The sequence below is a fragment of the Narcine bancroftii genome, chromosome 1 (assembly GCF_036971445.1).
Source record: "Narcine bancroftii isolate sNarBan1 chromosome 1, sNarBan1.hap1, whole genome shotgun sequence".
NCBI classification, from domain to species: Eukaryota; Metazoa; Chordata; class Chondrichthyes; order Torpediniformes; family Narcinidae; genus Narcine; species Narcine bancroftii.
This window is the reverse complement of record NC_091469.1, coordinates 267,884,572-267,903,478: the sequence shown is the minus strand read 5'-3', so window position 1 is coordinate 267,903,478 and position 18,907 is coordinate 267,884,572. Positions and strand designations below refer to the sequence as shown.

General features: G+C 42.1%; 1 protein-coding gene across 8 annotated transcripts in view; it reads left to right on the top strand.

Moving 5' to 3' along the window:
- plekha7b (pleckstrin homology domain containing, family A member 7b) overlaps positions 1-18,907 on the top strand; it is a 370,768-nt gene that overhangs the window by 240,393 nt on the left and 111,468 nt on the right. For all 8 annotated transcript variants that reach the window (XM_069897806.1, XM_069897811.1, XM_069897802.1 and 5 more), the window contains 3 exons: positions 166-277; positions 17,210-17,314; positions 18,229-18,301. In XM_069897806.1, the coding sequence (XP_069753907.1) occupies positions 166-277; positions 17,210-17,314; positions 18,229-18,301 (290 nt within the window). The remainder of the gene's footprint in view (positions 1-165; positions 278-17,209; positions 17,315-18,228; positions 18,302-18,907) is intronic.

The following is an 18,907-nucleotide window of genomic DNA, read 5'->3' as shown; positions in this document are numbered from 1 at the left end:
CCGTTGTATTGGGCTTACAATTGTACCTTTCAGGCATATTCTCTGTGCACGTTTCACAAGCTTGTGTCTATGGAATGCTGTTTGCTTCCACTGATTAAATCAATACAAACTGTAACACTGAAATGTTTAGCCACACTTCAATTTGGATTTGTTTTCATTCTTTAGACCAAATATCCACATGTCCAAACAACAGACAGACCAAAGGCCGCACAGTGTGGTCAGTGAGACCTCCATGGGATTAAGTGCATCCATCGTGGGAGCTGCTCCAATTTCAAAGGTGAGGCTTTCTTTTCTTTGATAATCTGTGAAATGAACTCGAGGCTGACCTCTCGCTGTAGAATTCCCCAATCAGTATTATTTTTATATCATATGAATATTAACTACTTTTTTCAGCCATCCAAAAGCCCCTGTTAAATTCACTAGGATCCCTGACTGGATCGGAGTTGGAATATAATTATTTTTCTTGTTGCTTACATTGTACTAACAAACAACTTGTCATCTGAAAAGCTGATTCAACTCACCAAAAAGTGGTTCCAGCACAATAATAAAACATATATTAATGCTTCACACCAGAAATATTAGAGGTGGCTTTTTCACTCAGCGAGTGGTGGCAGAATGGAATGAGCTTCTGAATGAGATAGTTGCGGCAGGGTCCCTTCTGTCCTTTAAGAAAAGGTTGGAGGTGAGGGGGTTGGAGGGTTATTGGCGGAGAGCGGAAAGTTTGAGCTAGTGGAGCTGTTCTAGTGAACCGGTGCGGACTCGAAAGGCCAACATGGCCTGTTTCCGCTCCGTAAATGGTTATATGTGGCACACTGAATTCTCATTTAAGTCCAGAATTTGAGTTTGCATATCCCATAGGTTTACTGATGGGGTGATCAACAATGGCATCTCTTGGGAGAGTTGGAAGACATGGAAGTAGGCAATTATGCAATTGTATGTTAACTGCAAAGCATTTTAAGTGGTTTGGATTCCACAGAACAGGGAGCTCCAATAGAGTAATTATCTATTTCAATTTGAAGCAACCTTTTAAGATATTCCTCATCATTCTCATTTGGTTGGTTTCTGGAAACTGGTACAATATTTAGTGTGTTAATGCACGTTAGTTATCACCTCAATTACCCCAACCTTTCCTACTGAAATATCAAACATTACCTCCAACTCGGTTTTCTGTTCTTTTCATCATTTCCATCATGTCTGGGAGGTGTGAGGAAGAGAAAAGAAAGTTAAAGGACAAATGAAGGGATTGTTATTGAAAGAAATTAGCTATTGTTATCAAATAATGACTTGGAAAAAATAGAGACATGAATTTTTGTGGTTAGAGTTGAAACTGAGCTCTGCCAAGACCAAGTGGTCTGTGGGAATCCTTTGTGATTCCCATTTACTGATGTTGGCTTTTGTCAGGTGTTAATGTAAATTAACCTTGATTATGAGAGAACAAATCTATGGTTAAGCAATCAATCACATTGAAGAATTCTCAAAGATTACAAGCCATGATGAAAAAATGTGATTTTTTTTTTGCCCATGTTTTAAATATAATTTTACGGAGGAGGATAAAAGATGAGCGCATGAATTGTGATTACATTGAATGAGTAAAACTTTTAATTTATTGATTTTGTGATACTTTGCCATAAACCAGTTTACATGACATAAACCACTTTGGATCCAGAGAACTTGCTAAGCAATATGAAATATGAAAGTCTGCAGATGTTGTGATTGTAGAAAAAAACACACAAAAATGCTGACCATAGGCGGTAAAGGAAAATGACCAGTGCTTTGGCCTGAGCCTTTTTTTAAGGTATGAGCAAAAAGCAAGCAGACGGCTGAACAAAAATGCTGGTGAGCTGGGCAGGAGGAGGAGCACAGGCCAACAGACAAAAGGTGATTATTGGTCATGGATAGGAGGACAGGAGAGGATGGGTGAGAATTGATTGGGGGAGGGGTTAGTTCTGTGAATGCAGTGTTGAAGGAAAGGTAACAGAGGAGAAGGGAAAGAGAGAGAGAGAGAGAGAGCAAGAGGAAAGGAGAAATAGGGATAGGGGGAGGAGAGCGAAGAGGTTTGGGGGGAAGAATGAAAACCAGAGAAGTCGAGGTTAATGTCTTCTGGTTGGAGGATGCCCAGAAGGAAGATGAGATGGCGTTCCTCCAATTTGCTGGCGGCTTCAGTATGACAGTGCATGGACAGATATGTCGGAATGGGGCAGGGAATTGAAATGGGTTGTCACTGGGAGATCCCTGCTATTGCGAGCAAGTTGCTGAATGAAGATGAGAGCTTAAAATGTCCTTGAAGCTTGTGAAATCATTAGGGAAAATTTACCAACTAAAAAAATCCATATTTGACTAATCTGTCAGTTAACTATATTTGCTTAATTAGGCTGGAGAAGGCTACTAAACAACAAACTGTGACGAGAAATCAGCAAAACTATGATTTGTGTGTAAAGCTGTGCATGCATGTAAATCTTGCAGTTGTTTTGATTTTTTGTATTTTTTGGCATCATCTTAATCATGAACTGAGAACTTGTCTCCCTTAATTTCATAGAACACTGTCCAGACATGAGTTGAATATTTGTTTTGCTTTGTCTTGAAAATGAATCTGTAATTTTAGTTTGTTAAAATAATATTTACATCCGGATAACACAACCTTACAAGCATATTATTATTGATGGAAGATTCATATGAGAAAAGAATGCTGCAAAAGGGGGTTTGATCAAGGCCTTTCACAATTTGAATGCCTATTTGATATTTAACTATAGCCCCTTTCACACTTGCAAGTGGTCCCAGGAATTAATGGCCAATCGGCCTAAAAAAAAGGGTCTAGTGTTGTGGTGATATGTAATTACACCACTAGGTCACCAGGGGTCACCCTGGTGACCTTGTATATAAAAGCAGTCCAGAGCTACAGTCTAGCCTTCCAGGTTTGTCTTGTATGGGATTAGGTCCTGCCATCGTCTAGGGTGGTGATATTTCGTGGGGCGGGCGTACCCAGGGTCCTGATTTCCAGGGTGGGTGGTATAGTCCTCTGGGGTGACTCGCTGGACGACTGTTTCAGTGACTGCTGCTGCGCTCCTTGTTGATCCGTAGACATCTGTGTTTCATATAACCACATAACCATATAACCACTTACAGCTCAGAACAGGTCAGTTCGGCCCTACTAGTCCATGCCGTAACAAATTCCCATCCTCCTAGTCCCACTGACCAGCACCCGGTCCATACCCCTCCAGTCCTCTCCTCTCCATTTAACTATCCAGTCTTTCCTTAAATGTAACCAATGATCCTGCCTCAACCACTTCTGCCAGAAGCTCATTCCACATCCCTACCACCCTTTGCGTAAAGAAATTTCCCCTCGTGTTCCCTTTATAATTTTCCCCCTTCAATCTTAAACCATGCCCTCTAGTTTGAATCTCCCCCACTCTTAATTGTAAAAGCCTATCAACCTTTTCATCTGTCTGTCCCTTTTAAAATCTTAAACACCTCTATCAAGTCCCCCTTCAATCTTCTACGCTCCAGAGAAAAAAGCCCTAGTCTGCACAACCTTTCCCTGTAACTCAAACCTTGAAATCCTATCAACATTCTTGTGAACCTTCTCTGTATTATCTCTACTTTGTTTATATCTTTCCTATAATTTGGTGACCAAAACTGTACACAGTACTCCAAATTTGGCCTCACCAATGCCTTGTACAATTTCATCATAACCTCCCTACTCTTGAATTCAATACTCCGATTTATGAAGGCCAACATTCCAAATGCCTTCTTCACCACACCATCTACCTGAGTATCAGCCTTGAGGGTACTATTTACCATCACTCCTAAATCCCTTTGTTGCTCTGCACATCTCATTAGCCTACCATTTAATGCATATGACCTATTTAGATTTGCATTTCCAAAATGTAACACCTCACACTTATCTGTATTAAATTCCATCAGCCATTTCTCAGCCCACACCTCCAGCCTTCCTAAATCACCTTTTAATCTACGGTAATCTTCCTCACTGTCCACAACACCACCAATCTTTGTATCATCCGCAAACTTGCTTGTCCAATTCTCCACCCCTACTTCCAGATCGTTAATATATATGACAAACAATAGTGGACCCAGGACCGATCCCTGAGGAACTCCACTAGTCACCGGCCTCCAATTGGACAAACAATTTTCCACCACTACTCTCTGACACCTCCCATCCAACCATTGCTGAATCCATTGCATTACCTCCTTATTTATACCTAATGCCTCCACCTTTTTTCCTAACCTCCTGTGGGGAACTTTGTCAAAAGCTTTACTAAAGTCTAAATATACAACATCCACAGCTTTCCCTTCATCAACCTTTTTTGTAACCCCCTCGAAAAACTCAATCAGGTTTGTCAAGCATGATCTACCCCTGACAAAACCATGCTGATTACTCCCTGTACCTCCAAATATTTGTCAATACCATCCCTCAGAACACTTTCCATCAACTTACCCACCACAGATGTCAGACTCACAGGCCTATAATTCCCAGGTTTACATTTGGACCCTTTCTTAAACAACAGAACCACATGCACCACCCTCCAATCCTTTGGCACTACCCCCGTGACCAGTGACATCCTAAATATCTCTGTTAATGGCCCCACTATCTGTCCACAAGCCTCCCTGAGTGTCCTTGGGATTATTTTGTCCGGTTCCGGAGATTTATCCACCTTTATCTTTTTCAATACAGCCATCACTATCTCCTCGGTTATCCTTATATGCTTCATGACCTCCCCACTATTTTTCTTTACTTCAACTGGTTCAATATTTTTTTCCCTAGTGAATACCGAGGCAAAGAAATCATTCAAAATTTCCCCCATTTCCTCTGACTTCTCACTCAGCCTACCCTCACTATCTACAAGGGGTCCAATTTTATCCCTCACTAATCTTTTACTTTTAATGTACCTATAGAAACCCTTTGGATTTATTTTTACTCTGTCTGCCAAAGCCTCTTCGTGCCTTTTTTTGGGCTTTCTAATTTCTTTCTTAAGATTCCTTCTACACTCCTTGTAGTCCTCCTTCAAACTCTCAGCTCCCTGCTCTTTATACCTCTTGTACATCTCCCTTTTTCTCCTAACCAAATTTCCAATATTCCTCCAAAACTAAGCCTCCCTATGACTTCCAGCTTTTCCTTTGATCCTCACTGGGACATATCTACTCTGTACCCACAAAATTTCTTTTTTGAATATCCTCCATTTTTCATTTAAATCCTTACCTGAAAATATCCTGTCCCACTCAATACTCTCCCCAAATCCCTTCTTATTCCTTCGAAATTTGCTCTTCTCCAATCCAGAACCTCAACTTTAGGCCCCTCCTTGCTCTTCCCTAAAACTATCCGAAAACTAACAATGCCTCTGCGTTGTTCACACATCTGGCCGGCGCGAGATCCCTGGTGGCCATCGAGTCTTCTCTTCCATCTGGGAATGTGACTAAGGCGTACTGAGGGTTTGCATGCCTCAACTCCACTTGATCCACCAGTGGGTCCACTTTGTGGGGTGTGCAGTGCTTCCAGAGGAGAAGAGGTCCCGGTGTCATCATCCATTTAGGCAACACTGTGCCAGTCGTGGCTTTCCTTGTGAAAGAAAATATACGGTCATGTGGGGTCATGTTAGTGGCAGTACACAACAAAGAACATATAGAGTGTAGGGCTTCTGGCAACACTTCTTGCCATCTAGTAACAGGCAGGTCTTTTGCTTTTAAAGTCAAGAGGACAGTTTTCCAGATAGTGGCATTTTCCCTTTCGACTTGTCCATTCCCCCTGGGATTGTAACTTGTAGTGCGGCTGGTAGTAATCCCTCTCTCATGCAGGTACTGCTGTACTTCTGCGCTCATGAATGCAGCACCCATGTCTGTGTGTATGTAGTTCGGGTACCCAAATATGCTGAAGATGGGTTGGAGGCATTTTATAACAGTGACTGCTGATACATCAGGACACGGGATTGAAATGGGAATATTCATCTATTACGTTTAGGAAATAGACATTTCTATTATTGGATGGGAGCAGGCCTTTAAAATCGAGGCTGAGGTGCTCAAAACGTTTGGTAGCTCTTATCAGGGTCTTTTTATCTGGCCGGTAAAATTGCGGTTTGCATTCCGTACAGATGGGGCAGCTTTTGTTCACTGACCTCACTTCCTCCACTGAAAAAGGGAGGTTTGGGTTTTAATGAAGTGAAACAGTCTAGCGACCCCCGGGTGGCCCAGCTCATTGTGCAAGTACTGCATCTGGGATGTGTAGTTAAAGATGGCACAAGTGCCTCTGGACAGTGCATCTGGGGGCTCGTTGAGTCTCCCGGGTTGGTATAGAATGTTGTAGTTAAATGTAGGCAATTCTATCCACCAGCGCAGGATTTTGTCGTTCTTAATTCTCCCCCTGTTCTGGTTATCGAACATAAAATCCACAGACCGTTGGTCCGTGTCGAGAGTGAAGTGTTTGCACGCCAGATAATGTCGCCAGTTCCTTACTGCTTCCACAATGGCTAGGGTCTCTTTCTCTACTTCTGACCTCTGTAGGGTTCGTGAGAAAAAGGCCACCGGTCGTCTGTCTTGGTTTAGGATGGCTGCCAGAGCCACATCGGATGTATCCATTTCTACTTGAAACAGGATCGACTCATCTGTGGACCGCATGGTAGCTTTAGCGATATAGTCCCTAATGTCCCTGAATGCTCTGGTGGCTGCTGGGCACAGTGGGAAAACTGTGGCTTTTATAAGTGGGTGGACCCTGTCGGCATAGTTGGGGACCCATTGGGCGTAGTAAGCAAACAGCCCCAAACACCTTTTTAGTGCTTTCAGCGTGTGTGGCACTGGGAGGTCCAGGAGATGGCGCATACGGGCTGGGTCTGGGCTGATTTCCCCGTTCTGCACTATGTAGCCTCGGAATGACAACTTCCTAGCACTAAAGATGCATTTCTCCCTGTTGTACGTTAGGTTCCATTCCTCGGCTGCCTGGAAGAAGCGTTCTAAATTCGTGTCATAATCCTCCTGAGTGTGGCCACAGATTGTCACGTTGTCTAAGTAGGGGAACACCGCTTTCAGTTGGAACTCATCTACTATTTGGTCCATTTCTCTCTGAAACAGGGACACTCCATTTGTGACACCGAAGGGAAGTTGCAGAAATTGATACAGTCTGCCTCAAATGTTGTGTAAATGCGATCGCTGTTTCTAATGGCCAGTTGGTGGTATGCTGCCTTCAGGTCTATGGTGGAGAACACCTTATACTGCGCAATGTTGTTGACCATGTCTGCTGTACGTGGCAGGGGGTAGGCATCTAGTTGTGTAAATTTGTTGATTGTCTGGCTGTAATCCACTCCCATATGCAGTTTTTATCCTGTCTACTACAACCACCTGGGCTCTCCAGGGGCTGGTGCTCTGTTCTATGATGCCCTCCTGTAGTAGCCTGCAGACCTCTGTCTTAATGAAGGCTCTATCCCTCGGGCTGTACCTCCTGCTCTTTGTGGCTATTGGTGTGCATTCTGGGGTCAGGTGTGTGAACAGTGGAGGGGGTTCTATGTTCAAGACAGACAGGCTGCAGTGTTGCTTCTTCATAAGGCGTAGTAGGGGAGGTGGTGAGGCCCGTTGTGCACTATTTTAATGGTTTCTAACTGGCACTGAAAATCTAACCCCAATAGTACCGGGGCACAGAGGTGGGACAGCTTTTGTTCACTGACCTCACTTTCTCTAGTAAAAATGGGAGGTTTTGGGTTTTAATGAAGTGAAACAGTCTAGTGACCCCCGGGTGGCCCAGCTCATTGTGCAAGTTCTGCAACTGGGAAGTGTGGTTAAAGATTTGAACCCTTTGTATTTTGTGCCCTGGATTTCTAGAGTAACCCTGCAAAACTGTTTTACCTCAGCCGCAAGGCCACTGGCTGCTAACAGGATCTGGTGCTCACTAAGGCATGTGGGGAGGGCAAGGTGGTTGACTAACCCATGGTCAATAAAACTTTCAGTGCTTCCACTATCTATTAAGCAATTTACCCTCACATCATTAATTTTGATGCACACAGTGGCATCAGATAAATTGTGTGGACTCACCTGATTCATGCATAGGGAAGCAAGTCTGGCGTGTCCTTCATGTCCTTCCATCTGATAGTACTCGGCGTCATATTCATCTCCTCAAGACTGTGTCCTCTGCTCTGTAGCATTTGTCCAAGATGGCCAACTGCACATGGCATTCTTCTTCTTCTGTTTGTGGAGAAAGAAGAGCTTTCCCGCCTCTCATTAGCATGAGAATGGGCCTTGGCTGTGGCCTTGGGGCTTCTGCAGACTTTTGCATAATGTCCACGTTTTGCACAATTGGAACAGACATTTTCTCTGGCAGGGCAGAGGGCTCTGGAGTGCTTTCTTTGACAACAGGAAAAGCACTTGGGACCCTCAAGGTGTGCTGCTGCTGTGAATTCCTGTGAGGCAGCATACTTTTCTTTTCGTGGGGCTAGAGTCCAACAGCGTGATGTTTGTCCCAGCCCCAGGGTCCTGCGAGTACTCCTCCAATTCTTTCCTGGTGCTTTCTAAAGCTTCTGCAATAGTCTCTGCCTCATCTAGCCCCACCATTCCTTTCTCCAGCAATCGATGTCTCGTCTCAGTGGATCGTATGCCCGCAACAATTCTATCCCTTATAAGGTCCTCCGCATACTCCTGGGCTGATACTACTTTAAAGTTGCAGCCTCTCGCCAAGTCTTTCAGAGAGACTATAAAGTCTCTGGCAGACTCCCCTACTTGTTGTGACCTGGTCATGAGTCTGTACCGGGAGTGGAGTTCACTATGCCCCTTACTGTCTCCTTTGGCTTGGCTTCGCGGACGAAGATTTATGGAGGGGTAATGTCCACGTCAGCTGCAGGCTCGTTTGTGGCTGACAAGTCCGATGCGGGACAGGCAGACACGGTTGCAGCGGTTGCAAGGGAAAATTGGTTGGTTGGGGTTGGGTGTTGGGTTTTTCCTCCTTTGTCGTTTGTCAGTGAGGTGGGCTCTGCAGTCTTCTTCAAAGGAGGTTGCTGCCCGCCGAACTGTGAGGCGCCAAGATGCACGGTTTGAGGCGATATCAGCCCACTGGCAGTGGTCAATGTGGCAGGCACCAAGAGATTTCTTTAGGCAGTCCTTGTACCTCTTCTTTGATGCACCTCTGTCACAGTGGCCAGTGGAGAGCTCGCCATATAACACGATCTTGGGAAGGCGATGGTCCTCAATTCTGGAGACGTGACCTAACCAGCGCAGTTGGATGGATTCAATGCTGTCGGCCTCTGCCATCTCGAGTACTTTGATGTTAGGGATGAAGTCGCTCCAATGAATGTTGAGAAAATCTTCGCTAGGATTCTCCTAAATAGAATAATACCTAGTCTCGCCGAGAATGTTCTCCCAGAATCACAGTGCGACTTTTGCGCAAACAGAAGAACTACTGACATGGTCTTTTCCCTCAGACAGCTCCAAGACAAGTGCAGAGAACAAAACAAAGGACTCTACATCACCTTTGTTGACCTCACCAAAGCCTTCGACACCGTGAACCCCTTACTGTAATGCCGCTGTAAAATGCTCATTTTACAGATCTAAGGGAGTAAGGGTGATCTCCCAGTTCGGCTAACAGCAGCATTAATAGCTCTTTATCTGATGCCTCAGCACCCTCCATGTGATTCAGAAAGCATCTCTGCCAGTGGCTGAAGTGTGTGCTCGCTCCGGGATTTCTGGGGTTGAGCTCCAGTCTGTCTGTTCGCAGCACATGGCTAAGCCACAATCTCTGGTCACTTAGGTGTAGCAAGGGTGTATCCTGGGGTACTGGGAGCTGCTGGTAGAGCCTCTGTGGGGCTTGTGTCTGCTAGAAGAGTAACCCGGGTGCTTGGGGCTGTTGGCTGAGTCTCTGGCTTTGGGACATTTGCAGCGGGCTTAGTGGGGGGATCCCAGCGGTAGTGTCAGGTCTTCGTGGTACTGGGGAAACTGCTGCTGGGGGAGTGACAGTAGCAGTGTCTGCTTTCCGTGTCTCTGGAGTGGTTGGGAATTCTGGCCATATGTGGCGAATGGGAGCACGACTTGTGGAGATCCTTCCACCTGCACTTGTAGTAGCCCCTTTCTGATCGGACCAGGGTTTGGGGTTGGTGGCGCCTGTAGCGTGAACCCACGGGCAGGCAGGGCTCTTGGCCATTTCTTACCTGCCCTATCGTACTTCTGTGGTCTTCTCTGCATTCCACCATGATTCCAGTACAGCGGATCCTCGCCATCTCTGTCCCCAGATTCCTTTCCTCAGGAAGAGTCTCCAGGTGGTCAGGAATGCGCGTTGGAGCAGATGCAGCTTCCATCCGAGTAGCTATCATATTAGTTTATTAAATTGTACTGACAATAACCACAACAGCAGTGCGAGAATAAGACAGCTATAATAAACTAATATGTACACTAAGAGGTCTTGTCTCTCTGCAAGATGAACCTGGAATGTTGGATTGTAGCTCTAGACTGCTTTATATGCAAGGTCACCAGGATTCATCCTGTAATTATATATAACCAGCAGGGTTCATCCTGTAATTATATATAACCACAACTCTAATCCCACTTGCCGATCTAACTCAACATCCTTCTGTCATCTGCTCATTTCAACACTTGTGCAGATAGTTTGAGATGTTACTGTTCAAGTTTATTATCTGACTGTACATATACACCTCCATGTGAAACCTCTTAGTATACATATTAGTTTATTAAAGCTGTCTTATACTCGCACTGCTGTTGTGGTTATTATCAGTACAAGTGTGAAATGAAAATCTTCTCAATGCTGACATGAGATGATGTCATCTCACACCAGGGACTGATGGCCTCGACTCCTGGTACAATCCCCAGTGTCTGCAGACGCTGGCGTTGCAATCGGGCAAGTGTAGAATGGGCAATTGCAATCAGGGATAGAAATGACCCAAGTTTTTGTGTGAATGCAGGAACATGAAGGAAGAAACGATTAAAATGAAGGTATAAACTTTGCCATAGAAAAGTTGCAGCGGGAGAGAGAGATAAAGTAAATAGAAATAGCAGACAATTTTTAAACGGGGTGGGAAAGTTGGTAGCGCTATAGCACACAATTTATAAAGACAGTGGGGAAAAAAGCGATGGTGGAGTTGACTTCCCAGAATGCCGTGCAGCAGAGAAACCCCTCCATGAGTGCTCCATGCATTCAGCTGTCTATACAGCCCTTTCTCTGCTGCACGGCATTCTGGGAGGGCATGTTCCACAATCACTTTTTCCCACAGTATTTCTATATTGTGTGCTATTAGCACCACCAGCTTTCCCATGACCTTTATAATTTGTGTGTATAACTCTCCCATTGTCTCTTATAAAGGTTTATATAGGTCAGCACAACAACAACTGGCTGAAGGGCTCATTCTGTGCCGTACATAAAGCTTAATTATGTTATAATTAGCCATGATTAATTTTATTTCAATATAGGATCATAATACATTGATCAGGATTTAGAGCAGGTCCACCATTGCTTGATGCATCATGACGTCACCAGTCGATGGTAGAAGAGTCCTAACCCAAGTGGTGGCTCCTTGCTAGTGTGAATGTGTGCAGTGTCCCAGTTAACAGTGGTCAAGTGTCAACAACAAAAAAGCTATTCCTATCCTGGGACACTGAATGGCCAATTTAGTGGGATCCAAGTGTGAAAGGGGCTGAAATTACACAAATCCTTGTTACTTTTACATTTGGATAGGCATCACTGAACATTTCTTTCTTTATGGATTTTAAACTGTATTGTGTTCTGTTCCTGACGTCAGTAAATATTGGCCTCTTCAGCATTCACATATTCTTATTCGTCAATCTCCCTTTAGATTATTATGCAGTTGTTTTCAAACTGCCCCCTATGCTATGTCAATTCTAATGCATACCTTAATCCTTAAAAGTTGAGAATAAATGCTCCCTCAACTCCTTAAAGAGTGCATTCCAGATTTCAGTTGCCCAAAGGATTTTTTTAAAAACTTCCACAATCCCCTTTTTAGTTCCTAACTCTTAAACACGTGATTATAGACAACCCTGCTCAGGGGAAAAGATTCTACCTACATTGAATAATTTTGTATGTCCAATGCATGATTTGAGGAGAAAGTAGAGAAATTATGTTGTGGATGAAATTAGATCAACCATGATCTGATTAAATGGTGCACCTGACACAGAGGCTGATTGACCGACTGTATTTCCTGTTTTGTTTCTTGTATTCACTTACCTGGCTGATCCAACTTTTTGTTTCACTTCCTTTGCATCTCAAAAAAAAAACAATCACTGTGAGAAATGATTGAGCTTCTCTAGCCCTTGGATACAGAATTCCAGGTTGAGCATGGCATCAGAATGCCTGGCTTCTTGACTTGAGATTTTTCTGCGTTGTCCTCCCTCTGAGGCGAGCCACCTCTCTGTCTTCTTTCTTTGACCTGACCACCAGAGCATTTCCAGCATTCAGTTTTTATATACAGATTTTATATTTCGGATTCGCAGCATTTCTGTCTATAAAAATGTTTGTACAGACACCATGAGGTCATCTGGTGAAATGAATGAGAAGGGGTCACGTAGGCAAAACAAGCTATGAACCTGGACATTGGAATTTGCAGTGGGGAAAAGTTTTCAAAATGTGGTTCAGAATTTGCAACAATAAGATTTTTGTTATGATGCATTTAATTGTTAAGCTGGTTTTTAAAAAGGCTTCGCAAAATTGATATATTAACACAATTTATGCCTTAATCATTAATAGAAATCACCTTTGTTACCTAGGGAGGCCATGTTTGCAACTGATTTCATGACTGTTTTATTTTTCTGGCTCCTGGGGATTGATTTTTTTTAACGTGAAAGAGATAATATGTAATCTACAGTATATAAATGAACTGAAATCTGTGGAAGTCATTGATAATCTGAAAGTGTTGCAATTCTCTCCCCAACTGAACTTAGTGAATCATTTTGATGCACATTTCAGTCTTTGAGAAGCCTCATTGATTTGTTCCAGGTCATATTCCTCACAGTTTACTGCAAATAAAATAAAACACCTGGTATCTAGAAATCAAGCCACAGGCAGCCTCAAACAACTGTCAAAAAAAAGGGAAAATAAATAAATAGGAATAAGATAATAGGTAAAAATTATGCAAGTTTAAAATTGTAAAAGTAAATGTTCTCTGAAGTTGATACATAAACCTTTGGTGAAGATGGGAGCAAATATTCAGCCAGTGGAGGGCCTTGGTCGTGCTTTCCTCATAGCAACTGCTTGAATGATTTGTGTGAAACAGCAATGGTGTCACCCAGGGTGATGTGCTGGTTGATGCCGCTCACTGTTGGAGTGACTTCCCTAAAGTGCCTCCTTATCCCTGGTTGGTAAGGGTGGCCCAGTCTGAGGCTTTATGTGTAAATGGGGGAGAGGGAGTGTTAATTATCTATAATGTTATTTCGGATGGCTCTGTGGAGGGAGAGGAACTTGCAGGTAGTTAAATGTTTTCAAAGAATGTTACTGAAAATAAAGTAAAATGCAAGTGAAATTTGTTAAGTGTAAGTACAGTGCAGTATTTGTCTTTTAAATTGTTTATTCGATGCAGGTATATTAATAAGACATTGTAAGGTTTAGTCTCAAGCAACACGAAAATACACTTAACTGGCATCTACCATTTCACTCCGAGCTGGAATAGTCCAGAGTCAAAATCATATTTTAGCACTTGTATCTGGACTGAATTTTCAGACTGTATGCATTCAGTCAAAGAACTCCATTAAGTTCATGTCAGCTGTATTCACAGCAGCATCCTTCTGTGCCCATTGACATTTTGTCTTTGCCTGGCAGATCTCGTCTCATTTCTGCATGCTAGGTTACCCATCAGTATTGGGTGGTGCAAGTTGGCAGAGACCATATGAGATGATGAGTGAAGAGGCCACTTGTGATATAGGCAGAAGGGCACTTGCCCCTAGTGTGAAGATTAGGTTGGTCTACTTAAGAGACTTGACCACAATCTTTTAGCTTGCACTCCAGTACTAAACCAGTGCTGGGTAATATGGTTTGAATTTTGTGCAGATTCAAGACCCTGAAGAAGATCCCATGAACTTGCTTGAGAGGATTAATTGAATTATTTTGGAGTTCAAGCCGTCATTTATTGTGTGATCATTCTTATTTCTTGGAGCTTGTGATGTGCAATTTGACTGCTGGGTTTCTGACATTATAATCTGATGTTCTTGTTCACTGTAGCATGTGATAATATTCATCAGAAATCATGGATTTTAAAATACTAGCTGAAAGTGAAAATTTTCCCCCTTCACATCTTAAATTTGCTAAGTTGAGGGTGGTGGAAGCTCTAAAATGGCATTTGTGTAAAGCATTTGAAGTGGATCTATTTGCAAGATTATAGGCAGAGGGTTTGAGGTGTGGTCCTAATCCCAACAATTTTACCTAGAAAACAGCCCAAGCGATTGGCCTCCTGTGGTGTCTGATTAGACAAAGCTGCTGCTTCAATTGATTACACTCCTTATTCAACAAGAACAATGCAGCTCTTGTGGGAAGTAAAATTTAGTGCTGCATGGTCTTCAGTTCAAAATAAAGCAATTAATCCAATTTACTGAGGATAAATTCTGTGTTGGTGAATGGGGTTAGTAGAGATTGGACTTCATGGTTGAAGGGCCTGTTTCTGTGCCGTACGACAAACTCTTTTAGATCAAGAGATGAGCTTTTGAGGAGGATGAGGGCAGAATTGGTGAGCAGTCAGAAACTGGAAGTCCAGAAAGGGGAAAGGAAAAGAGTAATTGAAACAGAAAATGGGACAAGTACTCAGCAGGTCAGGCAACATCTGTGGAAAGAGAAACGGTTAATCTTTCATGTCAGAGTCCCTTCATAAGTACTGTGAAGGAGTTAGCAACACAGACGAAGCAAAATGTGATCTTAACTGCAACTCCAACTACTATGTTATATAATCTGGTCTCAACTTTTTGGACGTACTCCTTGTGTTCTATCTCGCTTTTCTGCTGATGAAAACCAACTTATTTCCTCTTGTGAAAACTCATCTCCAGAGTCATTGAATTATTTTCCATAAAAACAGGCCCTGAGTGTTTCCAACATTTCAGATTCAGAATTTATTATCCTGAAATTCGGTGTTTTGTGGCAGCGTCACAGTGCAAACATTCATAATATGAACCATCTTACAACAATAATATATAAAAATCTTGGTGCATGAAAAGTAAGGCAGTGTCTTCGGTTCATTGGTTATTCAGGAATCTGATGGCAACGGGGAAGAAGCTGTCCTTGTGCCGTTGAGTGCTTATCTTTAGGCTCCTGTATCTTTTTCCTGTTGGTAACAGAGTGAAGAGGTCCTGGCCTGGGTGGTGGGGTCTTTGAGGAATTTTCTGGCTGCTTTTTTAAGAGACCGCCTCATATAGATGCCCTTGATGGAGTGGTCTAGTGCCTGTGATGTCGAAGGCTGAGTTAATAACCATCCAGAATTTATTTTTGTCCTGAGAATTAGCATCTCCGTACCAGGGAGTGATGCAACCCGCCAGTTTGCTCTCCACTGTACACCTGTAGAACTTTACGAGAGTCTTCAGTGACATAGCAAATCTCCACTGTCAAGCCTTCTTTCTGATTGCATCAACATTGGAAGGTAGAGGACAGATCCTTGGAGATGTCGATACCCAGGAATTTGAAGTTCTTGACCCGCTCCACTTCTGAGCCCTCGATGAGGACTGGTTCGTGTTCCCCTGACTTCCTCCTGAAGTCCACAATAATCTCCTTGGACTTGCTGACGTTGAGCGTAAGGTTGCTGACATTCTATCTCCCTCCTGTATGCTTCCTCATTGCCGTTCGTGATTTTGCTGACAACTGTGGTGTCATCAGCAAACCTGTTGATAGCATTGGAATTGTGCCTGGCCACACAGTCAAGGGTGTTTTTCTGTTTTTGTTTCAGGTGAAGAGCATCTGCAGGTTTTAATTCTTTACCATGTGGAAGAGTAGAGTGCAGGAGCAAGACAATGCAAAAGAAAGAAAGAACTGATTATACTCTTGACAGTGAGATTAAATGTGTATGAAGTATTCTTTCCCCATGAGCTTCATCATGCAAGATCCAATTTGTATTCCTAAAGTCTATAAATCTGATCATTTGTGTCCCATTTGATTGATTGATTACTATAAGTAAAAGCTATTCAAGATTCTATTTTAGTTCTTGCCAGAAATTATATTTGTGTCTATAACATCATTAAATATTTAAAAGGAATAATTGTTGGTGGTGCTGGACGTGCAGTTACCTTGAATAATAATTGTGCTTAGTTGGAATTCAGCTTATAACATTTTTATTAATTAATAACATGGATATTAAAACAGTCCCAAGGATTGACTTGATCTGGAATGTTGTCATTTTTTTCTATTATTTTTGGTGTATTTGGTTTCAATGTACCTGAAATAACAATCGTTAAAGGAACAAAAAAACAGCTTTTATTACTAATTTATTGGACATTGCCCTGAACAGTTGAGAGTGAATCTCATTGATGAATCTGGACACGAGGAAAGCAGATGGGATGAGTCATTAGATAAATCATCTCAGTGGTTCTCAACCTTTTTTGTTTCACTCACATGCCACTTTAAGTAATCCTTATGCCATCAATGCTCTGTGATCAGTAAGGGATTGCTTAAGGTGGTATGTGAGTGGGAAGGGAAGGTTGAGAACCACTGCTCTAGTCCCAATTGTTACTGAAATATTTTGCTTGAGAAAAATTGTCATTGGCCCATTTCCTTTGGAGTTATGAAACCATGCACATAACGAGTCAATGAGGTACAATTAAATCAATGATTTTCAAACTTTTTTCTTCCCACTCACATACCACCTTAAGTGGTATGCGAATGGAAAAAAAAGGTTGAGAACAACAGATGTTCTTGTCAGCAATAGCAATGTTCTGAGAAAAATGTTATTTAAAATTATGACAAAGTAAGCTCAATTGCCTTTTCATTGTAATATTCCCTTGTTACATCAGCTGAGGAGAAAATTGTTATTGGATGTTGCCATTGGTGCATTTCGTGAGATATTCGTAATAGCTTTGAATTGCTGTATTTGGAATGAGTTGATGATAACTTGGTAAAACTGAAATCTTGTTTTCAGAGTTAGCTACTAAGTTGCATTTTTCTCCATTGAGGGTAATCTCACAGGCCTCAATCTTAATGGAAGGTTGCAATCATAATGCATACTATTTGAAGTAAAGGATTGACCCTGCACTCGAGATATTTGTTTCTAATGTGAATACATTTATTTCTAATCAGGTTTTAAAATCAAGTGGAACAGTCCATAACTTTGGAAAGAGGGAGCAGTCAATAAAGAGGAATCCAAATGCACCAGTAGTAGTGAGAGGATGGCTGTACAAGCAGGTAAAGACCACACTCTAATTGCAACCGATTTTTGAACTATGGATGAGAGATATGAAGTTCTCAGTGGGAAAGGAAATTAAAAACAACATTATAGCTTGCTTTAAAACCTATAGCACAGCAGAGCATGGTACATGGAAAATGTCTTGCGTGCCTTTTATATTAAATGTCTTTTAATTATAACCCAACCTATTAAGGTCTCTTGTTCAAACCTTTACAGTGATCAGCCAAAGACTGAAAGCAATCATTTGAGAGGAAATATTCAGCATGATATCTGGTCACGCTGCATTGAAAACACCTTTTGGGCAATCTGTTCATTAGTGTGAAGGGAGATGGGAGAACGGAGAATGCTGTTTCATCGGGTTGAATTTGTACAATCAGATGACAATAAACTTGACTTAAAGTGCACCAGCTCCAATACCAATTTGCTTATTATATTTTACATTCATGATTTTGTGATTTCTGAAATGGACACGGGAGTAAGAATGTAATGCACTACCACATATAAATCAAAATTGTACTAAAATTGGAGATCGGATGATTTCGATGGCAATATTATTATTTCCATTTTAATGAAACAAAGAAAGTAAGTCTGTCAGCCTTTCTCTCAGCATTCGATCATCAGTTTTATTTTTGCTGTATTTTAACACTTGGTTATCTGGAGTTGTTCTCCCTAACACACATCTTTCATTTCAGATGGGAGAAGACCTGTTCTTTTCAGATTTTAAAAAAATCCTTATGATCGATATAACTTCTAGATGTTTTCAGGATTTTTACAATCTAGGCACTGAATTATATGTTACAGCAGTTAAATTCCACTTGTTTCTGTTGTCTCTATTGTAGTGAATAAGCAATTGAACACACCTGCTTTTATTAAAACCACTTTGATGAAGAATTCTGCCTGTTTGCATTTGCAGGATGGTTCTGGAATGCGACTGTGGAAACGGCGGTGGTTTGCACTTTCAGAACATTGTTTGTTCTATTACAAAGGTGAGTACCTGATTAGCAATTCGACATTTAAAAAAAAACCTTTGCTGTCTTGGCTACACAAAAGTTAGAAACAAAGTTGTTAAGGTCAATTTGCCTTGTGTTCCATATTCTAATTAGTCCCTGCAACAATAATCAAATTGTGTGCATAGCAAACTTCCATTTAAACAGGTTGGCTTATTGCAAAGTCACCTCAAAGCATTTTACAGCCAATGGGCAGCTGATTACATCACAGCTCTAGATACATCACAGCTCTAGATTTGGTCCTGACTTCTGTGCTCACTCTACTAATCAGATCATTGTATCAGTTAATCTGCATGCAACTTGTTCAGTTGATTTGAGGGGTTGGGAGGGGTAACAAGGGCTAATAGTTGGGCTTTCGAGTAGTAACTCTTTATTGAAGAACTAGACTAATTTATGCTGCTACCATTTTACAGCCTTTGCAGAGTTCTTTTTTCCAGGGATGTTGCTTGACCTGTTGGGTTCCTGCAGCACTTTGTGTGTTTGTCCACTTTGAGAATGGGCTCGGCTTTGGTTGTGAAATATGTTCCTTTTGCACCTGCAAACAAAAGGGCAGAGAACATTTTATTAAAAACACATAAGTGCTGG